This window comes from Fulmarus glacialis, unplaced genomic scaffold, assembly GCF_000690835.1.
Source record: "Fulmarus glacialis isolate BGI_N327 unplaced genomic scaffold, ASM69083v1 scaffold24098, whole genome shotgun sequence".
Lineage (NCBI taxonomy): Eukaryota > Metazoa > Chordata > Aves > Procellariiformes > Procellariidae > Fulmarus > Fulmarus glacialis.
This window is the reverse complement of record NW_009226675.1, coordinates 8,436-33,867: the sequence shown is the minus strand read 5'-3', so window position 1 is coordinate 33,867 and position 25,432 is coordinate 8,436. Positions and strand designations below refer to the sequence as shown.

At 36.1% G+C, this 25,432-nt stretch overlaps 1 protein-coding gene across 2 annotated transcripts; it reads left to right on the top strand.

Annotated features, from left to right (window-relative positions):
• Positions 1–1,596: 1,596 nt before the first annotated feature.
• Positions 1,597–23,732, top strand: RUFY2 (RUN and FYVE domain containing 2). 2 transcript variants are annotated; one of them, XM_009582893.1, is made up of 17 exons: positions 1,597–1,765; positions 2,280–2,397; positions 3,862–3,963; positions 4,455–4,578; positions 6,705–6,766; positions 7,372–7,437; positions 9,261–9,330; positions 10,550–10,651; positions 11,425–11,541; positions 12,158–12,325; positions 13,808–13,905; positions 17,951–18,070; positions 19,868–19,997; positions 20,589–20,683; positions 21,744–21,792; positions 22,727–22,804; positions 23,589–23,732. In XM_009582893.1, the coding sequence occupies exons 1-17, from the start codon at positions 1,636–1,638 to the stop codon at positions 23,730–23,732; spliced, it is 1,773 nt and encodes a 590-aa protein (XP_009581188.1). In that variant the 5' UTR covers positions 1,597–1,635. The 2 variants fall into 2 exon arrangements, with proteins under 2 accessions (XP_009581188.1, XP_009581189.1); XM_009582894.1 differs by lacking the exons at positions 3,862–3,963; positions 17,951–18,070; positions 19,868–19,997; ... (2 more) ...; positions 22,727–22,804; positions 23,589–23,732 and adding an exon at positions 14,788–15,048.
• Positions 23,733–25,432: the final 1,700 nt, after the last annotated feature.

Sequence of the window (25,432 nt, the reverse complement as noted above, 5' to 3'; positions counted from 1 at the left end):
GAAGTCAAGAGACAAAGTAGAGAGCTGTGACTGCTAGCTGGGTAAATTTTTGTGAAGGCACAGTTGCTAATGGTATGCTGTGTCTTCTAACATCTTTTAGTGTTTTCTGTTGAAGTACTCATAAATTGAGAGACTATAAAAGTAGTTTCTAAGGTTATCTCAGGTACATCATCTCAGGTACATCTCTCAGAAAACTGAGAGAGATTAGGTTATATAGTAATATGGTAATTTGCTCTTTGACAGGCAGTTAGAAATACAGACAGTTAGTAATTTTTAAAGTTTCTAATATCTAATGTCTAAATAACTAAAGCTATGGTATGCAAGAAATGAGACAAGTCATTTCAATGCTGTTTGAGGAACTGAGAAAGTATCCATCTGTTACAATAATTTGTTTTTTTTGGTTTTAATGTATACAGTTCTTTATGCTTTTTGATGTGCAAAGAGGTAAGGTCATATACCAATATTCAGATTTGCAGAGGAAGAGGCTCACGGTTTTTTTCAGACACAAATCTGTATAGATATTTTGACATCTGTGTCTTAGTGTCTTAAAAAAGATGATCTGTGTTCTTCATTTGTTTGGTTTTTACTTCATTTGTTAGATTTAATTGCAGAAAACAGTAAATCATCAACTTTTTTTGCTTCTTCCAAGTTACTTTGATCATGGTGAATAAACAGAGGGTTGTTCTGTCTCTGTTTCAGTTTGACAAAATAGAGGGTGGCCTGAATGTTTGAACTGCCTTGTTACAAATGAAAATAAACTAGGAATCTCCTGAACACTCTGGTTTCACTCTGGTTTTCTTAGAGCAGGAGCTCTAAGAAGAGAACCATTCTGTCAGATTAAGATGATTTTAAAAAGCTATGGGTTTTTTACTGACTAGATTTAATCCCCAAATGTGTTTTTGTAGTGTACATTTTGTAAAGTTTACCAAAAACATTTTTAAGTTAAAGCAAAACCTTTAGTTCTTAAACTTCCCTGTGTAGAAAACATTTTTAGCTATATGAGAAACTGAAATTCAGTGTGTAATATGTAATATTGTCTTGAAGCTTGCTCCCAGCTTAATGGCTGAGACTATGTACAGCCTAAGAAGGCAAGCATGTGTTTATGTCACTCTGAAATTAAGACTACAGCGGAAAGTGATTATATATAAGAAGTATGATGTCTGTTTCTGTAGGTAGACTATAATACACCAAATAGATACTTATATTAATAGGAGTGCTGCTTTGATATCATGGTAAGGGCACTGATTGCTGTTAAGCAGCAGAGCTTTTGAGCACAGCATTGATGCCTGTGTTAATTTGCAGTTACTGACTGCTTCCAAGATGTACTGAGACAACACAGTACCTGAGAACTGACATTTCCCGCCCTGTTTTTTCATTCACCTGTTAAAACAATGTAAGATCTGTAAGGGTGCTTGTTGGAGTGGATGCTTTTCTATTACATGGTGCTTTATAGCAGTTGCTAAATTATTCCTTTGAGTTTATCTCGATTAAGATAAGTTTTTCTTTGAACAAGGTGGCCATGAAGCTTTTGTTATTTTGCATCTCTTCTAAAACTTGAACCATAACTTTTTTTTTTTCTTTATTGTCTTAGCTGTAAAGGACCCTACAGCCGTAGAAAGAGCAAATTTACTGAACATGGCTAAATTGAGTATCAAAGGACTCATTGAATCAGCTTTGAGCTTTGGCCGCACTCTGGATTCTGACTACCCACCTTTGCAGCAGTTCTTTGTTGTCATGGAGCACTGCCTGAAGCATGGCCTTAAAGGTGTGGTAATTGCTCTAGCTGCGTATTTCTCATCCCAAACATGCCATTTTTTTTCCTTTCTTTCTTGAATGAGATAAAATCAAAGTGTGTTATGTTGCTTTAAGAAGTGAAGAAAATATGTAAATTGTCACCTTTTATAATTAATAGTGTCATTATTATTACTTCACAACATATATTTCCACATTTACCAACTTTTTCTTTTGTATATCATTTGTTGTTGTTGTAAGTGGTCCAGGAATTACCACAATTGCATGTATGTATGTAGCTTATATTTTTAGCTAGTCATCCTTTTTATGTTATTTTGTTCTAGCACAGCAATTTTATGTTCACAGCAAAGTAGTTTGGAAGGTGGCTTTGGATACTGGTGAACTGACCAGTCTGTTATCTGGTGACTGTCGTCTGTTATGTGGAATTCTAGGCTCAGCAGTTAACCCTTTTGTCACACCAGCTATTTTGAAGGAAGCTAACTCCAGTAATTTAAATTAATTCAGTTACTTAATTTTTCTTTTCCTAGTAAGAAAATCCTTTCTAAGTTACAATAAAACCATCTGGGGTCCTCTGGAACTGGTGGAGAAATTATATCCAGAAGCTGAGGAAATAGCAGCAAGTGTCAGAGATTTGCCTGGCCTTAAGTAAGTAGTATTGGTAAAATACAGCAAGAAAATAAAGGACCTGATTGAGAATCTACAGATGTCTCATGATTTCATTTGGCATTAATCAAGCCTTTGAACAGCTAGCGCATCATATTGGGGGACAGCAGAGGTGAATCTTGCTAGCTTTTCATGTTCTGCACAAAACAGCTAAAAAAGTAGTATTTTTATGTTCTTTTCTGATGTTCCTGGGAGAAAAGTTTTCTGAACGGTGGACAAAAATGGTGCAAAAAGGAACAGATTGTGTATCAAACAGTCTGCAGTCTAGAGCTGCAGCAAACACGTGAGTCAAGTCAGCAAAGGCTCTATAAAAACAAAAGGTAACATACTGAAGAGGAAAGTATTAGGCAGCTTTTCAGATTCTTGTGTGTAGGGTCTCCTTCTCAAAGGTAAATTTATGCTGTGAACTACAGTCTTCTCCCATTCCTCTGCACTCTGCTTTTGTATTTAGCTTTATAACTGGCCATACATTAAATTCCAAAAGGATTGGTATATGGCAACATAAGGATTATAATTTGTAGCTTTAGACTTTATCTAAAGCACATAGGTATATAAATTACTATTTACTCTTGTATCAGGCCAGATGAAATAATACCCTTTGTCAAATGTGTTACACTCTTCCTATCCTGATATAGCATGCGGGTTTTGGGGTTTTTTTTTTGCATTTATGTGCTTACTGCTTCTAAGTGTGCAAGCACTAGAAGAGGAGGATCTAAAAGTCCAGGTTTAATTTGTTGGATATTTATGTTTGCCAGTTACATACATTTTCATCTTTCTTGAATTGTCTTTCTAAGATACCACTGAATTTGTAAATAAGTATGAGTTAAAGCTAGAATTCAATGCACGTTGTATAGACCCAGAGAATAGATTTGGGAAGGCAAGCTTGCGTGATGAGTTGTAATGGGCATTTGGTTACTTTTCTCACAAGTCCGCTGAAGACTTCATAAGCAAGTTGCAGAAAGGAGTCTGAATTGTTGCAGACGTTTTGCTTCAGCTAGAAACAGGACTTTCAAGATTATCTTTACAGGCACTGTCAGGTTAAGAAGAAGGTACTTAGAGGGGCCTTCTTTCCGTGCTGCTGGCCATGCACTGTGTGAGAACAAAGCACATTGAAATACAACGGAGTGCAGAAAGTTGCATGTTTTCACTCTCTGAGCAAACCAGTTAATTTTACTGTCAGGCTCTTGTGCTTTCTCTATTCCTGTTCTTTCCAGGGTCTGCTCCCAAGCCCAGCTGAGTTGATGAAAATTTTTCTGATTATCCCAAAGCTTGGAATCAAAGCCTAGACATTATGGCTTCCCAGACTGCATTGCTCAACTAATAGTTTAAAATACCCTTTCAGAAATACCAGTTGCTGTACCAATAGACTGATAAGATGTTTAAGACAGTGAATTAATTGATATATTGTTGATTTGGGACTGTTTGTCTTCATGCCCTTTTTTTCAGAACACCACTGGGCCGTGCCCGGGCCTGGTTACGGTTAGCACTAATGCAGAAGAAAATGGCTGACTATCTTCGCTGTTTAATTATTCAGAGAGATCTTCTCAGGTAAACAATTAAGTAGGTTTTGTTTATAATTTATTTTTAGAGGTTTAGTCTCCTGAAAAAAAAAAATATTATTTTCTCTTTGCTACTTTTTAATGTATCCTTAGTGTAGCAAGGTGTAGCTTCTGGCCTCTGGGCAGTATTCTATTCAAAAGTGGCTAATAGCAAGTGAAGAGCCTTTTTTTTTTCTTTTTTTTTTAAAGGCAAACTAAGTCTTGCCCTCCAGATTACCCAGCTCTCCAGCAGCTTGTGGCTCAGATTTCTGGAGCCAAAGGTAGTATCTTTGTTTGTAATAGCCTCTGAGACAAACCATGCACTTTCAATTTTTAAATATTTATGAGGTGCAAGTATGGGCAGACCCAGTTCATCTTTAAGGATGTTGGAGTAAGGCTAAAATAGGAGAAACAATTCAGATTTAGATGTCACTTATTATGAATTTATTGCATGTAAATATACTGAATATAACAATGAGATGCAATTTTCTTCTTTAACAGTGAATTTTATGAATATCATGCATTAATGATGGAGGAAGAAGGAGCAGTTATTGTTGGGCTATTAGTTGGGTTGAATGTGATAGATGCTAACCTGTGTGTGAAGGGGGAAGACCTAGATTCACAAGTAAGTCAATGCAGGTAAAGTAATGTACATGCAATCCATAAGATTTTTATGTACAGTGAATTTTGTTGCTATGGAGTTATGACTTGTTAGAAATCTTACCAGAGACTATTTAGGGTGTGATCCAGCTCCTGGATCAGTGGGGGTTGCTGCATTAACCTCAGTATCAGTTGGGTCAGACCTTTAGACGGTGATAATTGTCAGAGAGCAAAAGTAAGGTTTTATGCTTCATCATCAAATGGATGCAATAGTGGCAATGCAAAGTTCTTTCCATCTTAATTGCATAACTCATCCTTTTCCTTTGCGGAAGAAGTATAGTTCCATGATCAGTTTATCCCATTCAGTTAATTTATTGTTGTTCTGGAACATAATAGGAATGTTTCAAGGACCTGAAACAAAAATTTGCTTCACATAATGTAATAAAAGACCTTATAAGAGGGTGACTGCTTTCAATCTGCAAAACAAGACTTAGAATTCTTCCTCCTTTGCAAAGCGCTTTGACTTTGAACTTTGATCTTTTCCAAGAAAATCTTGATGGCTTCTTTTTAAAGGCAGATGCACAAGTATTTATAAATAAATGTAGGCTGTGTTCAGTCCTGATTGTTTTTGTCCAACTTCTTTGTGGAAAAAAATCGTAATAGTTTAAGTGATTATTTACTGTATTTCAGTATATATTTGATGAAAAAGCAATTTCTGTGGCAAAGAATGTGAATCATAGGGTTAACTTGTCTTCAGTTGTGCATTCTAGTTGCTATTTAATGTTTTAGGCACTGATCTTGCGTACCAGAAGACATAATATTGAAAGGCCTGTAATTACAGAAAACTTACCAATGTGCTCTTCTTACTATTGAGAATTACATGTGTTGTTATAAATCACAAAATCTATTGCTAGCTACACATTTGTTATTAGGTCACTTGGTGTCTTTGCTATACGAGGGGACACAAAACGTGATTTGAGAAGGTAGTAGTGGCTGTCCAGATGAGATTTTAGAGTAATTCTGTTTGTGAAGAGTAGTATAAATAAGGCACCTTCTCAGAGAAGCCAAAAGAAGCAAGTTGTATTGGGCAGAAAGAGAAACTTCGGAAGGAGGATGGAAGTCGCATCCGGGAGCATAGTTTTGGTATGTTTAGAAGAATGCTATTCAGTGGTGAAATGTGTGTATGCACACAGGGAGAATTAAAACAACGTAACTTTTAGAGAGGTAACATTTTACTTTTTTATAGAGAGCTTTTTTACTTTAAAAAGCTTTCGGAGGCCAGACTTTTTAGAAAAGATATGGAAAGAGCAAGTAGAAGACCATCATAGGAAACTGACAGGAGAGCATTGTACAAACCAAGGAAATGTTAGACTTAGCAAGTTACTTGTACTCAAAAGCTAAAGGAAGCTCAAGAAGGAAGCAGTAGATCAGAGAAACTGAAATACTTCCGTGAAGAGGCTGCTGGAGACCAAAAAGGAAGGCTTTTGGTTAAGCAAACGTGGTTAAATACGTTTGTTAGAGGTTCATGAGTAGATTTGGAAGCAGAACTCATGGTAACGTTATTTGTAGTATATATGATTAAATTACAATTGAATAGAAAAGAAATTAATTTGATTCAGATTTTAAAAAATGAATGCAGTTGAGTTGGCACTCCTGGGAATCAGCAGGTGTGGAGAGGTAGCATTATTTGGCAAGGAATATTGAAAAGCTAAACATGGGGGAAACATCAGTTTGGGAGATGTGCTGTGGTAGGAAATCATGTGAAACACTACAGACAAATTATCACAAGTCTGCTCAATCAGTGATAGGGTTGAGTAGTATTTGATAATTCCCCAAAGGAAAGTCTTCCTGTAAGTTCTTGGCTAAGCTCAGTCAGAGGTAATAAGTCATCTTTTCTTTGGTACCTGGCATGTTGTTAGTTTTATTTAAAGGTAACATAATTCTTAATAAATACGTGAGACTACACTTTAAAAAAAAAAAGAATCCTGTTTAAAACGTTACGTTCAGTTTTTTGAGCCTCTGGCTGAAACTTGACCAATCTTAAAAAAGCTGATGTAACTGAGGTTTTAGTAATTATGTAGATACAAGACCGTGAATATCAACAGCAGTTACTTGTACGATATGAAACTGTGTACATTTGCTTTCCCCTAGGTTGGGGTCATCGATTTCTCTATGTATTTAAAGAGCGATGATGACATTGGGGGTAAGGAAAGGTATGTCCTCACCAAATACCTCAGATTTTGCATGTTAACAAATGATTTCTTGACTGGTGCCTTGTTCTTTGTAGAAATAAGTTAGGTTCCCTAAAGATGGAAGTTTTCTGATCTCACAGGGTTGAGAAAAATTGTACGCTGCATTGTTCTGTATTACTAGTTAGCTGGATGAATATTTGCACTCTGAAGCAAGCCTCAGCAACATCACCTACTTCCTTTACCTTCTGGGCAGTATTGGAGGATTGCAAGGCGGCAGTGAAAAAGAACCTGCTAACCTTTAAGCCCTCAGCTTGGGATTTAGTCAGTATTTTAAAGAACCAGAGTTATGGCAGCGTAAATAAACATCCTTTTTCTTTTGAGACTGTATATGTTCTTATGTTTCATGTAGAGAAATTGTTTGCAGTTAAAGCATTGGGGTTTTTTGCCTCTCACTGATATCACGACATGTAAGTTATTGACTTCATGATTGTGAGATGAAGTTGCTTCCTTTCTGTTTAAAAAGCACAATTAAGATGAACATTTGCATATGATAGATATGTATATTTTCGATACATAGTTCACTACATCATTTTGTTAAAGCCAATTTTATTATGTGCTTGCTTTAGAAATGTACAGATTGCTGCAATTTTGGACCAAAAGAATTATGTTGAAGAACTAAATAGACAACTGAAGTAAGTATTACTTTGAAGTGTGCATGTCAGTCCAGGCTTACAGGTAAAACACCTCTAATTCCTTTTGTACTGCAGCTTTGTGAGGGAGAACTTCAGAGAAAGGGGTACAAATTCTTCATGTTTAGAGTGAGGATGTAGTGAAGTTGGAAAGGATACACTCTTCTGGAGAGGCTCAGGAAGTCTCAGTTTTCATGCTTTTGTTTTTGACAGTCAGAACCTTTATTCTTCAAAGAAATGAAAAACAGCAGGCCAAAACTGATCAAGGTCCTCACGATTCATAACTTCACAGGAATGAAAAGATTGATCTGGATTTTAACTGCATTCTGTTGAACAGTTTTCAGAAAGTATTATTGAGTGTTCTGGGTGAATCCACATGTTTTTGTTTCTTTGCCTTTCATAATATTTTAGTTTGTGGCTTTAATGCCTAGGACCAAAACTGAATAGGTTCGTTGCTTGCTGGAAACTACTTATACATTGTAAATTGTGGTTCCTGTAAAAACAGTTTTCAGGAAAGCAGCCTTTCTCCCTTACTTTGCTGGATGGAGCAAACCTAGTCCACCACTGTGTGTGTTACTGTACAAATAGAGAAAGAGTGATTGTAATTCTCTGAGGAGTATTGTACAAAATTAAACAGTGCAAGGAGCTAAAAAAGAGAAAAAAAAAAAAAAACCAAGCAACAAACACCCAAAGAACTGTAGAATCTGTAGTATAGCTGATCTTCTTGATCCCTCTTTGAAATGTAATCATATTTTTTCATTTTTAATGCTGGTAATCTTGATCATTACTTACTATATGGCTACTGTTGGGGTAAAGATATTCTGATTTGAAATTGTGTCAGTCACTGAGCAGAAACCTTCAACAGGACACAGAATAACTGACTGGTCAAATATGAGCAAAATGAAAGTAAGTTATGGAGGAGAAAAGAACTATTGACAACTAAAAATAGTGGTGTTTGTGTGATGATAGCTGTCATCATTCAGGTGAGCCCCTGTGCATTGAGTATGTTCTTGTACGCTGGTTTATGCATGGAATTACTTGCAAGCCAGTGGTTCAACAACTCTCCTATTTTATTTCAGGTCAGCTATTCCATTCCACACATCCTAAAATGCATTAATCTCTTCTACCTTGCCATTCTTAATGAACTGATAACTTCTGAGGACACCACAGTAGAAATATGTGGAAAAGTAAACAGTGTTACAGAATAGCGTTTTTTTTTCTGTGTGTGAGGTGCAGCCTGAAAAAATGTGCTTACTGCAGAAATAGGCAATCAGGTAATGGATAAGGCCTAGATCTAGTTTGATACGATAAAAAACCACGGAGTAATAAAAGGGATTAAAATTCTGCTGAGACTTATAAATGAAGTCAAGAAGCATCAAGAAAGAGGTAGCCTGAGGATAAATCTCAAAAAATGTGGAGAAACAAATAATTTTATAAAAGAAATGGGTTTTGGAGGAAGAGAACCTGGAGAATGGTTTTGTTATATGGGGGGAGAAAACCCAAGGAGATTGTAAACTGTCTTTTAAGGGAACTCATTAAATGTTTGGATACAATATAGTTGTGAGGATAAAGGAAAGGGAGAATACATGTAAAGTCACCCCCAATCAGGAGTTTAAGTGACAGGGATGACATAGGGAGTTGGAAAGAAGTATATAAATGTTCAACAAAGGAGACTAATTTTCTTATATTTAGGAAAACCTCAAATAATGGGAGCAGACCTTTTAGCACTTAACCATTAATCATTGTACCTCACATTAAAGCTTTTGAGCTTGGTTGAATGAGTTTTGATGTAATTTTGAATAACGTTTTTTCTTTTTCTCTTTCAGTAGCACAGTTAACAGTCTACATGCAAGAGTTGATTCACTAGAGAAATCAAACACTAAACTGATCGAAGAGGTATTATTTTCTTTTAGTAATGTATAATAGATATTATTTACTCTCAAACACTGTTTTTCTAAACATACTTATGTTATTTTAATCTATGTAAGTTCTGTATGATATGTTCAGATACCTTTATTTTGGCTTGAAGAAAAGGCAGTAGCTGTAGGGATTTGAAGTCAGTTTGCCTAGATAGCCTGCAGCATCAGTAAATTAATTCTGTAGAACATTGCAATTTCCCACTTCAGACAAAACCAGAAGAGAAGCCTTTTTTAATGCTAGCTGTCAGTCTGATTTTGTGCAGATGACTAGTCCATAATGGATGACACCAGTTGCTACGAGACAGACAGTAGTTCACCAAGCAATTTCTGTTACCGTTCTCAGCTTTAGCCAAAGGATTGTTTCTTGCTTATTTACCATATGCTTATATACAGTTTTTAGACTTGTCTAGCTCTGGTTTTGTATTTATATCCTGTATTTCCGGTTATCTTTGATGCTTGACTAGATTCCAGTATTTTTAGCTTTATAAGAGAGAGCACAATTTTTTTTTCAATCTGAGCTGCTTGAGAAATAGTTAATGAAGTGGAAAATTGAAATGTCTATGTTCAGCTGTTGAAGGGATAGCTGGCTTACTCTGAGTATTAATGTATCCAGATGGAGGGGAAACATTTTTTCTGAGTGTTAATTCTCAGAGTATTCTGGTTCCTTTACAAGCCTTCAGCCCACCAGTCCACCTATTTTGATCAGCTGGCTTATAATTCTGACATTAAGGTATATACTGTAGGGCCCAGTTACAACGTTTCCTCTTTTGTAAATATGTTTTCTTTTCATCTGGGAGAGGTTTTCTTATATAACAGGTTTTTCTTATGATATATTAAGATGTCCAAAAAAGAACAAAACTGGATATATTTGAATCCAAATGGAAAGAAAAAATTTAGGATGAGGAAAGGGAATTGAGGGTCATTAAGTCATAATGAAGCAATGAAAAGAAAGCATATTCTTTACCAGACGTGAAATAATTAAGTATCCTGAATACGCATGCTGTTATGTAATGAAAGTGACTCATTACTAAAACCAGGAGCTTTATGTTTTCTTTAAAAACAATTAAACCTCTGTTTGGTAGACTGCGAGAATAGAGCAGAGAATGTCTTGGTCTTGCATTCATCAGAACATTTTTTAGTTTATTTCCACTCTCAAAAATGGTCACACTGCTTTTCCTTCCCCCCCTTCTTTTCAGTTAGCGATAGCCAAAAACAATATAATTAAACTTCAGGAAGAAAACCATCAATTAAGGAGTGAAAATACTCTTATTTTAATGAAAACACAGCATCATCTAGAGGTATGTTAGTTTTACCACATTTAACATAGCAATGTCGTGTGGTTCATTGTCATTCAAATGTTCTTAACATCGCAACTTGAAGTAAGCAGTAGCTGGGCCAAAATTAAACAACTTTTATTAGGAAAAGGACCTATTAAATCTGGGAAGCTTTATAATGGCATAAATATATCGAAATTATAGTACAGTAAATTGTTTTATAACCATATGCAAATTTTGTAGCATTTTTCCTTGTATTCTTTCTTTTTTTCTTCCCTTCTTTCTTCTTTAGACTGTAAGCTATATCTAAGAGCATTTAAGGCAACATTATCTGAAAATATTACCAAAATAGTGCATGTTTTAGTTGGCAAACTGTCTATTCTGACCTGTCTCATTATATGGAATGTCATTTGGAGTAATCCTGTATACACCCGCTGAAGTTTTTTTTTAAGCTGTGATTTTTAGCTCCTTATGTAACTTCTTGTATGTGTTTTACAGGATGATTGGTAAAAGCACAGGTTAAGCAGATGTTTGGATTGCTCAGTACTGAAGCAGTTGTGTATCAGAGTGACTTACTGAAGGAGGACTGTACTGCAGTACAGATGTTTATTTTGCTAGATTTACTCAATTCTTGTTATAAAACTGATGACCGCATAGCAGAAACAGCTCTTTCCACGTTTGTACTGTGCTTGGAGAATTTATTTTTAAGCTCCCCCCGCCCCACCCCAAGTGTTAAATTTGTGCTATTAATTGCTAAACTTGTGATGAAGAAAGATAGATTCTCTATACCTTTGTAGGCAACTAAAGTGGATGTTGAAGCAGAACTTCAGACATACAAACACTCCAGGCAGGGTTTAGATGAAATGTACAATGAAGCACGTAGACAGCTTCGAGAAGAATCACAACTTCGACAAGTAAGTGTTCTTTTCTAGGATTACACAGCACTTCTAGAAAAGATTATTCTTGATAAGAGACAGTATATAAATATTTCTAATTTTGCTTTTGGTGAGCTTAGATGCTGCCTTTAATCGACTTTGATTGCCTTTTCTCTAACTGCCTGTAATAAAAAGGGTTTTTTAACGGAGCAATCAGTAGATCAATATTTCTGTAGCAATGTTGCTAAAGCATAGTAAAGAAAATACGTTTTCTTTGAGAAATTTTTAGGTAAGTTGTTAGCAATACTATATGCTCTGTATGTATGCTAAATCTTTCTTGTAAAAATAGAAATTCTTTAGTTCTGTTTTTGTAATTAATACTTAGGCAACTCTATGCCACACTGGCAGGGTAATTTCTTACTATGTGAGTTGTCTTCTCCCGAAGTTAAAAAAAAACCATCGGTCACTAAGTAAATGAGTGTCATGTTTATCTTGTGGATAATTTGTAAAGTTAAAGAGGGGCAGAATTTCTGAAGAGGTGAAACAGGTAGTGCTGCAGCTCTGTTAGAGTTAGCTTTTGTTTTTTTCAAAACAGAGATAAAATGTTGCATAGTTATTTAAACATTCTGTGTTGCATTGTGTTTGTGTTTTATAGGATATGGAGAATGAGCTAGTGGTTCAAGTTAGTATGAAACATGAGATAGAACTTGCCATGAAGTTGCTGGAGAAGGACATCCATGAGAAGCAGGATACCCTCATAGGCCTTCGACAGCAGCTTGATGAAGTTAAAGCAATTAACATGGAAATGTACCAAAAGCTGCAGGTAAAGGAACAGTCTGCAGTTAATCTGATGAAACGACTTTGATTGGAGTGAGAGATGCATTACCATTTTGTTTAGTTAAATACTGCTGTTTCCTTAATTTTTGGTTTCTTTCCACTTCTTAGGTCCGCTTGTCATTTTGGAACATTACTGATGCAAGCCTGATTTCACACAAAGCAGCTGTTAAGGCAGTCACTTAATGTTAGTGGGTTTATAGAAGAAAAGAGCATGAGAATAAGATCATGGCCTAATGACATGCTGTGTGGAATAGAGAGAGTAATAGTGTATCTAGTGATAATGACACTTTTTGGCCTGCGTTGTATGAAAAGCCAAGAGAATGTAGGCACATAGTGAGGAGTTAAAGAGGAGATCTGAACTTTCAAAGTAAGGAAAGGCATTTGGAAAACAAGGTTGTGTTAAATGGAACAAGCTAATTACAGGTTTGGTCTTTTTTAATCTGTTAACAAATTAAGAAAATCTGTAACAATGCAGTGCTTCTTTGGGAGAATATGGATCTCGGAGACCCAACATGCAGTTAACAAATGACCAAACACCAGGGAAGTTTAGCAGTGAATTATTTATGCAGAACATAAATTTGATTTATGGAATAAATTATCAAAAACAGCACAAGAAACCAGTCAAATCTGTGGCAGAATGAGGGGAAAAAAATTAGGTTGCTGCAAAATGATGATGGAGATGATGGATAAAGGATGCTACTTTTCCACCTGCAACTGTGAGGAAACTGGACCAGAGGAAGAGAAATATAAATAGAGCTGGAAAGAAAAATAAGAAGAGAATGTTCTTCAGTATGTTAGGATCTGTAGGGTTTTGTTTTTCTTTTAAAGCTGTACTTCTGGGAACTGTGGGTAACGCTGATTTCACTTAATGATGTTCAGACCCATTTCCTGGGCAGAGTAAAATGGTTTAGTCATGCCCAATCTCTGCTGTTTGGGGACCAACACAGCTGATGGTGTTGGTCTGTATAACAAGGATAATGCTCTACCTTTTGTTTAGATCTTCAAGCTTGCGGTTGTATCAGCTCTGCAAGCAATCAAAACTCTGAAATGTGTTAGTAAAATTCTTAAAAGATTTTTAGGCACATATGGTAGTTTGGTAAGAGTTGGAGAACCTTAGGGCTTTCTAGGACTAAGCATCTTAGTTCTTTATTGGTAAGGTTCTGATGGGCTACTTAAAAAGATGATCAGTGAATTTAAGCTGACTTGTAAAATGATTAACTGAGGAAACCAAAATGAAAGATGTATACTTACTGAATAGCATCTACACTTGCAAAGTACAAAACTACAGATTCGCTAGGCATAAAATTTTAAGTACTGTCAACTACATTTTTTAGATGGGAATGTTTAAAAGAATCAAAACCTGAAGCCATTTTAACATTTTTCCCTTCAGATATTGGAAAAAAAAAAACCCCGTGAGGTAACAGTGTAATGTATACTTACTTCAGTTTTAACTTTTTTTGTAACATAGGTTTCTGAAGATGCTATGAAAGAAAAGAATGAAATAATTGGTCGATTAGAGGATAAGACCAATCAAATTAATGCAACTATGAAACAACTAGAACAAAGGTACAGGCCCATCTTTGTTTTCCTTCATTCATTTCTCCATCCCTTTACATTGTACTGCATTCCTACACAGTTGTCCTTGAAATGTAACTTTCAACTAGAAAATTTAAAAAGAACTTTTCTGAAACTTTAACTAGTGGTTTACTGTTTGATTTTTTTTTTTTTCCTTCTTAACAAATGCACTTATTTTAAATACAAACTTAATCTTTCATTTTTCTTCCTCCACCATCTTTCTTTCGGTCCTAGGTTTTTGTACTGATATCAAAAGTTGTTTGTTCAGCTGTTTCAAAATTCTGATTCATTATTACCTCTTTTTTTTTTTCCTCACCTGAATGAAATGCAATAGAAACCAGAGCATTAATCTTGCTTATACTTAAGCATGTGCTTAATATAAACATTTAATGCCTTTATGGATCACTGCTGTATTTGCTGAAGCTCTTAAAATTGTTATCTGTTGCTTTGGAAGTACCATTATTTTCAATGCCGTAATGAGTTTTTACACTGAAAGGTTGAAAAGTGAAAGACTAGAATTCCCGTACATGAATTTACATTATGGTTAGACTGCATGTATTACATAATATTAGAATGTGATTCATATGTTTTAATTTAGTGGCCTATATGCAACATTGATCTTTTTAATTGTAAAATATAGCATATTCATAAGCCCTGTCATGTTGGTGTTTGACATGTCTTTTTTTTTTTTTCATTTAAATCTGATTATGAAAAACATGGTTATGTATTAAAAAAATAGTGACATGAATATTCTTTTATTGACATCCTTTTTTCCTCTTTTTTCTTTTTCTTTTTATCCTTTATCCCAATTTTTGTTTTTACTATTTTGCTGCCTTCATCTGTCTTTGATTTTTGTCCACTGCATTCATGAAGTGACAAAGATCTGTTAACTCAAACTAGGACTATTGCAATGTCATTCATCAAATGTGCCAGCAATGAAGCTCAGCACCAGTATAAACTTGTCAAAGATATATCATTCTGAAAGCTCCTCCAGATCTGTTGTGTTTAAATAATTACTGATAAAATACACCTTAAGAATTTTAAAATTACAATTTAAAATATAAAGCGGTATTAGAAATCCTGCACTGCAACTGATCGTAGCTGGGTTCTATTTTGTTTTCTGAAAGAACATCATCTCCGATCTCACTTTACCCCTCTCAAAAAAAAAAAGAAAAAAAAAAGAAAAAAAAAAGTAAATTATTGCACTATTATTAAGCAAATGTAAGCTAGTTTTCTAATGCTATTTAATCACTTCTTAATTGTCAAACAAAGTTTATTTTAAAAGGTTAGCTATCTTTACTTTGACTGTACATTTTAATGACATTTGTTTCTAATCTAGTGATTTTTCCTATTCTTTTCGGTACTAATAGATTTTAAAAGTAGCCCTTCTGACTAGTATTTCCCTTCTCCCCTGCTTATTTCTTTCACTTTTAGGCTGTATTTATCGCAAAAGCATGCTCTCTGTTGGGTTTTTTGGTCGTAACTAGCACTGTTTTCTTAAACAGTGTGACAGGAGTTTGCGGGAAGGGGAGTTGAGTGCTATATCAGAACAATATATTTAAAAAAGGAGGGTGGTGTCAACATGTATGTTCAGTATGTACGATGGAAGAATTACAGGGTTTGGGGATGAAACAGCTAAAGCACAATTCCATTTTGCTGATGTGACGTGGGGTAAAGTATTTTCACAGAGTTAAAATGTGTTTGGAGCCTGGACTTGATGGGGCTCCAGACAGGGAGGGCAGCGCGCTCTAGCAAATTTTGTAGCTGTGATTCCTGCCTAGAACAGCTGCACCGTGATAGCTACAGTGGAAGTTGTAGTAATAAATAGGATTTACATTCAGGGCCCAGATCCTGAACTTATCTAACTTGTTTGTCAGCTAGGGATCTTGCCTGTCTGTGGCTTTGTCTACACTGTAATCATAACCCGTGGTTTTGCCCAACCCCTTTTCCCTCCCTCCACCCATCATTAGCAGTCTTAACAACTCATATTTCTGCTTTGAGTTGCTGCTTGCCTGCACTGCAGAAATAAGAGAGTTTTAGCTGCTGACTGCCCTTGATGCGCTTCCCACTCTTTGCTCTGAAGTGTGGAGGGGAAGTTGACTGGGAAAAGAATCTTAGGGTCTTTAATCAGAAGGGGATGTGTTTGCAAAAGTGGGGGCAGGACACAATAATACGGAAAGGTTTTCTCCTCCATGATTATATATTACCTTATTCCTTGGTTTGGAATCAGAAAGAACCTTTAACATGGGTTGGCTACTAAAAAAGAAGAATAAGTATCTTCCATCCTCAGAGAAAACCCAAACCAGAAATACTGAATAAAACAACAAGTAGACCATAGCAGAAATGGGAGCGTTAACCATCTCACAGTCATCTGTGCAAACAAGTATCTGCCTCAGTATCATCTGAATCACAAATCCTGCTGCGAACTGGGTCCAGCTCAGCATTTGTCTGAATCACAGCGGTGCAGTTAGCCTTGGTGCTAGTCTAGAGGATGGTGCTGTAGCCTGGGTTGGCTAGCGTGTTTCTTGGGTAGCAAGCTCCCTTTCTACCTTGATTGTGGAAACTACACTGCAGTTTAATTTGTGATTCAGGGAGGGTTTTAACTTGTTTTTTGTGTTCCTGTCTTGTGTAGCTTCATCCAGCTTCTTTTGCCCGGTGAATTGACCCTGCTTTTTCCCGGTATTCTCCTTTCCATACATGTTTTGGCCTTCTGTGCACTATCATTGCCAATGTGACTGGGAACATTCTTAAAAAAATTGGTATCGTTGAATGAGGTAGTACACTCTTTATAAGGTAGTTTAATTCGAGTCTTTTTTCACTTGTTTACTCACAGCTTTTGGAAACTCCTGCTGGTGCAATTTCATCAGTAGAAGCACAAATGTAGACGTATTGCTGACTTAATTTCTTTTTAGCTGACATTGGGAGTTGTGAGTTACTCTGCATTCAGCTAGCTGCTGGGAAGTGAGAAATCAAGCAGAGAGTATCACAGATTTCTCCCACCACTTACCTGAGAGGCCCTTGAAACAGTTTTGTTAAACAAGACGCAGCAGGTGGGGACGTTCAGTGGTATTTTACAGGCTCTTTTACTCTTCTGCCTTTTCATCAAGACACGTGTAGCCATGATACAGCACAAGTTCCATTTTAGTACCTTTTAGTACCTTTACTTTTGTAACATTACATCCATCTTTTTTTGGACTGAAGAGGTGACCAAGCAGAGAAGAAGCACAGTGAACTAATGGATTCCAAGGGGAGTGCTAGCTGACGCAGAAACAAACCCCTGGAATTCAGAAAGGAAGATTAAATTAAAAAAAAGAAATCATTAAAAAAAAAAAATCCCTCACTTCTTAATTAATCAGTTTATTTTGTTTATAGTATGGAGCTATTTTAACCAGTGTAAGAATGCATTATTTTTAATACAGATTACTTGAATTAATTTCATAATACGATGTAGTTGAGGTAGTTCTATAAATGTAGTGGGACCTGTCAGGGTGTGTCTTCTTGTATTAGGCTAGTTAAGTTTTTTTTGCTGTCTGATTGCAGTGCTCTGTATTCAGCCTTATGCCTGAATTGTTTTGAGCTGCTTTTGCACAAAACATGCTCTGCCCTGTCTTAATGGGTGATTAGCACAAGCCAAGTACTTTTACAGGATTTATTTAAACAACAAAAAACAAAGAAAAATAAAACGAAAAAACCCTTCCAAAAATTACAAATGAACATATGCTAAAGGAAAAAAAAAGCATTAAGGTATATGCTTCAATTCTAAAATATGTATCATCATGCTTTGGCCTCTGTTATTCATAAGCATAAAATAAAACAGTGATTACTTACAGTGATTACTCTCTTACTGTATGAAAAAACAGGAGCTAGTTCTCTAGGCATTGTATGGATTTCTCGTTTGAGTTTGTGAGTTTCCCCCAAACTTTGTTTTTATTTAGAAATGTTTCTATTTCCCCATTTTTCTTTTATTTGTCTTCTTCACCCTCTACACCCTAGTTCTAGCTTCAGTTTTACCCAAAGTTGATTTGAATTACACCAGATTGCAGCAAGCAGAGAAGGCTCAAATGGAGGCTGAGGCCGAGGATGAGAAACTTAAGCAGGAATATGTGAATAAATCTGAAAGTCTGCAGAAAGAGTTCTCCCAGAAGGAGAAACAGCTGTAAGTACATCTTTCCTGTTTGGAAAAATAGACAGCAGTATACATTCTACATTGCAGTATGTCCTGTGTCTTAATACAGGTTGGTTGTTGATAAACGGTTTTGAACAGAATGTAAACACTAAAGATCTTCATGTTAGGTACTGGCAAAGTGGAAGAAAATATGCCATTCCAAGAAAGTCAAGCTACCTTTGGGCACCTCTAAAATGGTGTGCAGCTAGAAAGGAGGGGGAAGAACAGCATTATTTTTTGATAAAAGTGCCAGCTTAATTCACAAGGAAATTATCGTAAGTGGGGGAAAATACGTAGTGTAGTAGTAGTAGTAATACACACTTTTAACAAAACCCACAAGTACGTAGTAGTATAAACTTAAACAGAAATGGCATGAGAATAGTTTAATTGATCAGGCTTATGGATAAGGTAGAAGTGATTTAACTTTCCACTGGACAGGAAGTAAAAATCCACTGAAATCATAAATATTAAAGAGTAAGTTAAAAGCCAACCCTCTACTCTTTCTCCTGTTAAATCCTTCAGTAATGATTTAGATAAATATGTAATGTAAAAAGCTCCCTGTAAGGGCAGGTGTTTTCCCTGTTTGGAAAGATAACAAGTAAATTATTTAAGGCAGTGCAAATCTGTGGCACAACAAGGATTGGGGCTTAAAAATTAGTGATTTCCAGTCCAATTATTAGCCCACCCTGCCTCTTTTACAACTCTGAATGTTAATAAACTTGTTTAACTGTCGTGACAAATGTTCACTTTACTACCACAGTCATCTTTGCAGATTTTGGCAAAAGAACAGTTCAGACCCCAGCCTTAGAATTCTGCAATTCTGAAACCTCAAGGTCATGTTCACTTCTGATCTTTTCCAGCCAGATGCTGAGGTAGTGTCCCAAAATGTAAGTCTTTCCTTTAAAAATGGTTTTGGTTTTAAAACAGGAAAATTAATGTGGATACAGGTTTTCCATCAAAAAACCTTGCATGACTACTCTCAGATTTTTTCCTCTTTTATTGTGTTGGCACAATTTAGATCTAGAAGGTTGAGCAGTGTGCTTCCATCCTTTGGTTTCTTCGTAACATCTAAACACCAACTCTTCCATGAAACTGATAGTGAAATTCCAGCTAGAGTGGATCTTCCATCAGAGTAGCCCTAATTCCTTTAACTGGATTCCAGTTAAACTAATAGAATTTAGACCCTTCTTTATGTTCAACCTCAGCTATGTAGGAAGCTCAATAAAAATAGTAGTTTAAAGTCCTTCCTCCTTTATTTTCAATTCTGTTCAAAATGCCATAAGCCTTAGTCTAAAATAGAAGATTCACATCTAAGGGTAAAATATTAAATAACTTTTATGAGCACCAGAGAGATACGCAATCATTGTCTGCATCACCAATGGCAGTGTGGTTGGTTGGTTTGTTTGTGTTATTTTAGAAACAAGCTATGTAAGGTTAAGGGGGCTTTCCCTTATGCATGTTTTAAAAATACTTTAGAATTTTGTGGTTAATCTTCTCTTGCTCATTTATTACAAAGGTCAGCTCTTCAAAATGATGCCATGTTCTTGGTCCTTTAAATACACTTCTTTTTTAAAGCATTTTCTAAGTGAGTGTTTTGTTTTATTTATTACACCAATGTCTAAAATATGATATTGATACATTATTTCTGTTTTAGAAAACGTGTAAGTTGATCAATTGTTTATTGTGATAATAGTATATTGCACCCAGAAATAAACTCATTTTTATTTTTTAAAAATGATACTGTTGTGCACAGTGATCTTTTTTTTTTGTTTGTTTTGCTTATTCTAGGCTTCAGCTGGAAACAGATTTGAAGATAGAAAAAGAGTGGCGGCAAACCTTAGAGGACGATCTTCAAAAGGAAAAGGAAACTGTATCTCATCTGAGAATAGAGACCCAAGAAATAATTAACCTTAAAAAAGTAAATTCTGCAGTAAAACTTGACTAGTAATTTAGAAATTGACTGCAAAGTTAATTATGGACTCAGACATGGTATTTTTAAGAATTTCTGCAAGTAGATGAGAAAGATTAGATTAATGGATTCTCACAAATAGATTAAGGAGAAAAAATTGGTTTTTTACTCCCTGTTTAGTCCTCAGATCAGAACTCAGTGCTTTGAATAAGGAAAAATGAAATCCTCATTTTCCCTTCTCAGTTGTATTTGAAGGCTCTGTCTTCTCATCAGAAAGTGCTTCAGCTTCTCTCTGACTTGGTATACATGGCTATATAGTGTTGTTGATCTCTGCAATCAATCGTTTTTATTTTCTTCCTGGAGAGGACTGCAGAAGCAAAAATGCTTCATCTCTTGGGGTCTAAGTGTTTAATCCTGAGTTGTTGCTGTTCGAGTTGGATTTGGGAATCTTAATAGATGGATCATTCATTCACTTGGCTTTCTCAGTAAGATCAGCTTTGGGTAGTAGCGATTTTCTAGGCAGTAGGCAAATACAATTTTGAGAATAATTGGGGTGTTTTTTTTTGTTTTTTGTTTGTTTGTTTTCTTTTTTGTTTTAAGGAGTTCCTTAAACTTCAGGAAAAGAACAAGCAACTGAAAAGGATATGTCAAGACCAAGAAGCTGCTCTCCAAGAACTGGCATCCAAGCTGAGCGAGTAATTTCGTTATTCATGATAATGATTATTTTTGTTACATAAACTTGAATTAAGAAAAATAATAGGATGGTGGTCATGTGAATTAGACTGTATACAACAATATTACCTAACCAGTTATCAAAAAGAAATATGTCTAGTTAGGTCAGGGCTGTTTATTTTTATTTTTGGCTGGTGGACTAGCTGTGAACTCACAGGTAATTATAGTGCTCTGAATAGAAAATCGTAGTTTAAAGGGGCCAGGGGACATTAAGAGTTGTTCTGCATTGAAAACGGTTGGCTAGTTTGCATGTTGTGGCATTCCCAAAGAAGAACCCAAGTAGAAGATAACAGCTCTGGCTTCAGCAGGGCAGTGCTTATCTTTTTGTGAGGATGCGTGCTCATGGATTCCTTTCGTTGAAATGAAGATTCTTTGTATGACAATCATAGGCCACTTGTTGCTAAGTCTGTAGAAGATGTAAGGCATTACTTTATCAAAACCCCTTCAGACTATAGCGAGCAATAAGCTCTGAGCACAGCTCTCGTTACTGTTACGTGTTGTTAAAGTTTCATTTAATGATCTCTGTCTTCTAAGTAATTTTGCCGTGACTAGTGTGGACTTTCATGCCCTATAGAATAACTTAGTATATATACTGTGACCCAGTCAGTTCTGAGTGAGTTGGCACTGGGTGGCTGTGGGGAGGCTGGTTTCTCCGTAATGACATAATGTGGTCTTGTACAAGTCCAGAAGTTTAGATTCTGGTTTTGTACCAATGCTGTGTGCTAGCTTTAGGTATTTGCACAAAGCTATGCTGGTACAAATTTCTCTTACCCACATAACCCCAAGCAAATTTACAGCCATTCAAAGGATTCTGAGCTCTTTGGAGAGAGCTTGTCTTTGTGTAGTGCTTAGTACAGCAGGGCGTGATATTGCTTGCATCTCCTGGGTGCTGCTGTAATATAAAATACTAACTAAGGGTTCAGAGTACTTTGCTTATAATTTTTTAAATACCTACAACTTTTAAAGTTGTTAGACCATAACTGACGATATAGAAGTTTGAAATAGTATTATCTTATTCTTTAGATCAAAGCTGAAAATTGAAGATATAAAAGAAGCAAACAAAGCGTTGCAGGTTAGTAGTATTTAGAGGAAAGAGAAACTTTTTTGACTGTTCCCTCTGAAATATTTTGTAAGCATGGGAAGACTTCTCTCCAACAGCAACTATTCAGAAGAGACTCATCATATGACTTCCTCCAGTGGGAGAGAACCACAGACTCCCCGTAGCCTCAAGGGAAAAAGATACTCAGTTGCTTTTGATTTTTCTTGTTTGATGTACAGCTGTGCATTTTGACACTTTCCTTGCAATGGTACGCCCTTCTATATTTTACAGAGTGTATTTGGGACAGAATAGGTAGCCAACTGAGCTTAAATTATATGCTACTGCTCAGTGATCAGTCCTAGGAATTAAGTAAACTTCTAGCACCAAAGCTGATAAAACATGATCTGTGATGTCGAGCGTTTGGAACTTTCTTAAAGATATGCAGGGAGCACTTGAGAGCAGAGATTTTTATCTGCACATGTTTGATCACATGGTACGTCACCTTGCATATTATTTCAGTCCAAGTAAAAGTGTCTGAAGTGGTTTTGTTGAGCAGATTCCTGTTTTTATTAATTGGTTTAGGCAGAAGGAAGTTAACGGTTCTTGACACTGTCCTGGTTTTTTTGCTTCCCTGCATCTTGGGGACTGTTCCTATGTGATGGGGAGGGAAATAGGCTTCAGCTCTGAGACTTGGATACCTTTCTGCTTTTCTCAGCATAGCCATTGACCAGTTTTACTACCTCGAGCATGTTCTCTTTGCACCTATTCCTGCTCTGTCTTGTCTCAGAAGGTTTGCAGTGTTTTGGAGCAGTCTTGTGCTGCTTTAGAGTGTCTTTGTGACATTCTACTGGTCTCAGGGCATTAAGTGATTGAGGCAGTAAATGTACTGCTATTGGTTTGTCTTCTCCCCTGGAACCCGAAGTTTAACTTCATCAGATACATATAGTTATGATCATTTTTTCTCCAGGGCCAGGTTTGGTTGAAGGACAAAGAGGCTACACATTGCAAGTTATGTGAAAAGGAATTTTCTCTTTCCAAAAGAAAGGTAAAACTTTAATGACATTTCTTCCAATTTGTTTACATGTATTATAAGAAAAATTAATTGTCTTAGAGGTGTGGCATGAAAAGTCAATGCTCAGTTGAATGCATAATTATTTCTGAGATGTCTTTCTAGTTCTTTGATATGTACAGTGCAGCGGGGCCCTAATTTCAAAAGAAACACTGCCTTTTGGTGAAGTGCCACAAAGGGGCATACTTAAAAATTATTCAACCTACTTTGTGGAATCATCATCTCAAATGCTTGTCAGCTCTGGTACTGTTACAATTTGACACATGTGGAAGTCTTTTATGGCATTTTTTATACAATAGACTAAGAAATTACGAGTTTATTGTTGTTTTAAAGTGAAATGTGATGTTATGTCCATGCTTTATTAATGTGTGCAGGAATTTTTATTTTACCTTTTTATGTTAAATCTCAATTAGCTACCTGACAGAATCATCCACTGTCTTGAATATCATTGCTTATATTATATTTTTATATAGCAGAGTATGTTCTTAATCCAGGGATTGAACGAAATCTGCAGAGCATATATATATTAAAAAAATACATACGGTCAACGACAGACCATCTATCTATCTATCTATCTATGGATTGCATCATAGATTGGGATTTAGGTGAATTACCTTTTGAAAACTGATTCCATGCTCAGACCAAAGAAGCGGAAGGAATCACTTGTCGTATTGCTCTGTGTATATTGTTTATTGGTATCCAATTACCAAGTCTATTTCCATTGTAAGTTTTAATTTTTAATCTTCTCCCCATTATTTAGCATCACTGTAGAAACTGTGGTGAGATCTTCTGTAATGCCTGCTCTGACAATGAACTGCCTCTGCCTTCTTCACCAAAGCCTGTTCGGGTCTGTGATTCCTGCCATGCAATACTTATACAGAGGTGCTCTTCTAATGTGCCATAAGATTATTTTACAAGATATTTATTACCCTTTGGTATTCAGCTAATCCTGTAAAAAAAAAAAAGAATACCAACTAAAGAGTGTACAGCAGTATTTCCAGAATTTCAGGTAAGCAGTTTAGAGTTGCGTATTCAAGGTACCATGGAGGAGTTACTTGTCTGCTTCCTGTTGAAACAAATAGAGAAAATGGGACCCAATCGCAGAAAATGCACGTGTTACAAATACAGATGACAACGTTAGTCTAACAAATGGCTCAGAAGCTCTTTTGGAGGAAGCAGGGCAGTTTGTAGAGGAGACTCAGTGTTAACAGGTATTTGATGAGTATCTTAGTCATTATGATGGTCTTGAAAAAAGTGATACACCTACCTGCTTTTACAGCCTAGGCTGCAACAAGTCCAACCTAATTCTGCTGCAGAATGTGCCTGTGATACGTTTTGTGGAGCAAAACCGTGCGGTAGCTAGTTTTAAATTGCATTTTAAAAAAGTAATGCAATTAATGCAGAGGTCCAAAAAGTTATTGCCAAATACCGTATTTGTTTACTTCCCCTCAGTTATCAAGATTTGATACATCCAAGAATATTGCACTGACAACTCTGTTCTTTGTAGTCACAGGTGTCAGGGGAGGTTTTGTCAGACAGGTAACTAGCAGTGCTTCTGGGCAGTTCATGAAGGAAGGTGCGTTTTGCTGAATTATTTTTTAAATTGACATATCTGTGTTTCCATTAAAAGAGAGATGTCCATCACAAAATTTTTGCCTGGCGTTGTAACCTGGAACAAATATCTTTGCATTATTTTCATGCAAGCCACGCTTTCCAACTTGTACACGTAGTCACTGTATAGCTCTAGAAGCAGAGTGAATCTGCCACCAAGAAAGAGCAGGATTAAATACTGGGGACCACGTCCTTTCTGTGTTGGACAGGAAGGTTCTTCCTTACTTTGTCATCATCTTTCTCAAACTTTCAGAGTTTGTTCCTAAACTTCATTTTTTTCCAGAGCGCTTTTGAGTACGTCTAGGTCTGACCACCCTTCACGCTGATGGTAACTTCTGCTGGAATGTAAATCGTTATTCTTCCGATAGGCAAATACAAATTTCTGATAAATTTTTTTGATAAATTGTCCTCACTTCCACCTGACTGCCGTAGAACCAATCTACCCTCTTCGCTTTAGCTGCTCATGCGATGGGGTCCAGCCGTGGAATCTCTGTGCTCTGGTCAGCACTGACGAGCCGTCAGCAGAGTTATTGGCCCGGTAGTTCCTTCAGCCACGGGCTTGGAATATTCTTACTGACAGGAAAAGGGAGGCTTTGAAACAGGTCATTTAATTGTTCTTGCACTTTGTTTAGTTTCGCTTTGGCTTTTGAGGATAGGTATTTAGTTAATATTCTAAAAGCTAATACAGCTGTTCTTTTTAACACCTCAGTGTAGTTGCTTATGTAGCTTTTGTAAAGAAAAATGTTTTTAAAATTACCTGATGTAACTTTTTGTAAAATACAGAACAAACACCTGTAAATCTGTAAATAGCTTTTGGACAAAAATAAATTTAATTGATCTGCAACTTAACTATGGGAATAATGTCCCTTTATTTAAATTTGTAATTCAGAGTATTTTGCGTATTTTATGATGACTGGTTCAAGTTGATTAGCAAGCCTTTGTGTACATTGAGGAGTGGGGAGCTACTCTGCTACTGACACCACAAACCAAGTG

What these genes read in the sequence shown, in the direction of transcription:
- RUFY2 (XM_009582893.1), top strand. Translation starts at nt 1,636, where the DNA reads ATGGCTAAATTGAGTATCAAAGGACTCATTGAATCAGCTTTGAGCTTT. An exon ending in TCCCAGAAGGAGAAACAGCT is followed by an intron (nt 18,071 to 19,867) that starts GTAAGTACATCT and finishes TGCTTATTCTAG; the next exon opens with GCTTCAGCTGGAAACAGATT. An exon ending in TTTCTCTTTCCAAAAGAAAG is followed by an intron (nt 22,805 to 23,588) that starts GTAAAACTTTAA and finishes CCCATTATTTAG; the next exon opens with CATCACTGTAGAAACTGTGG.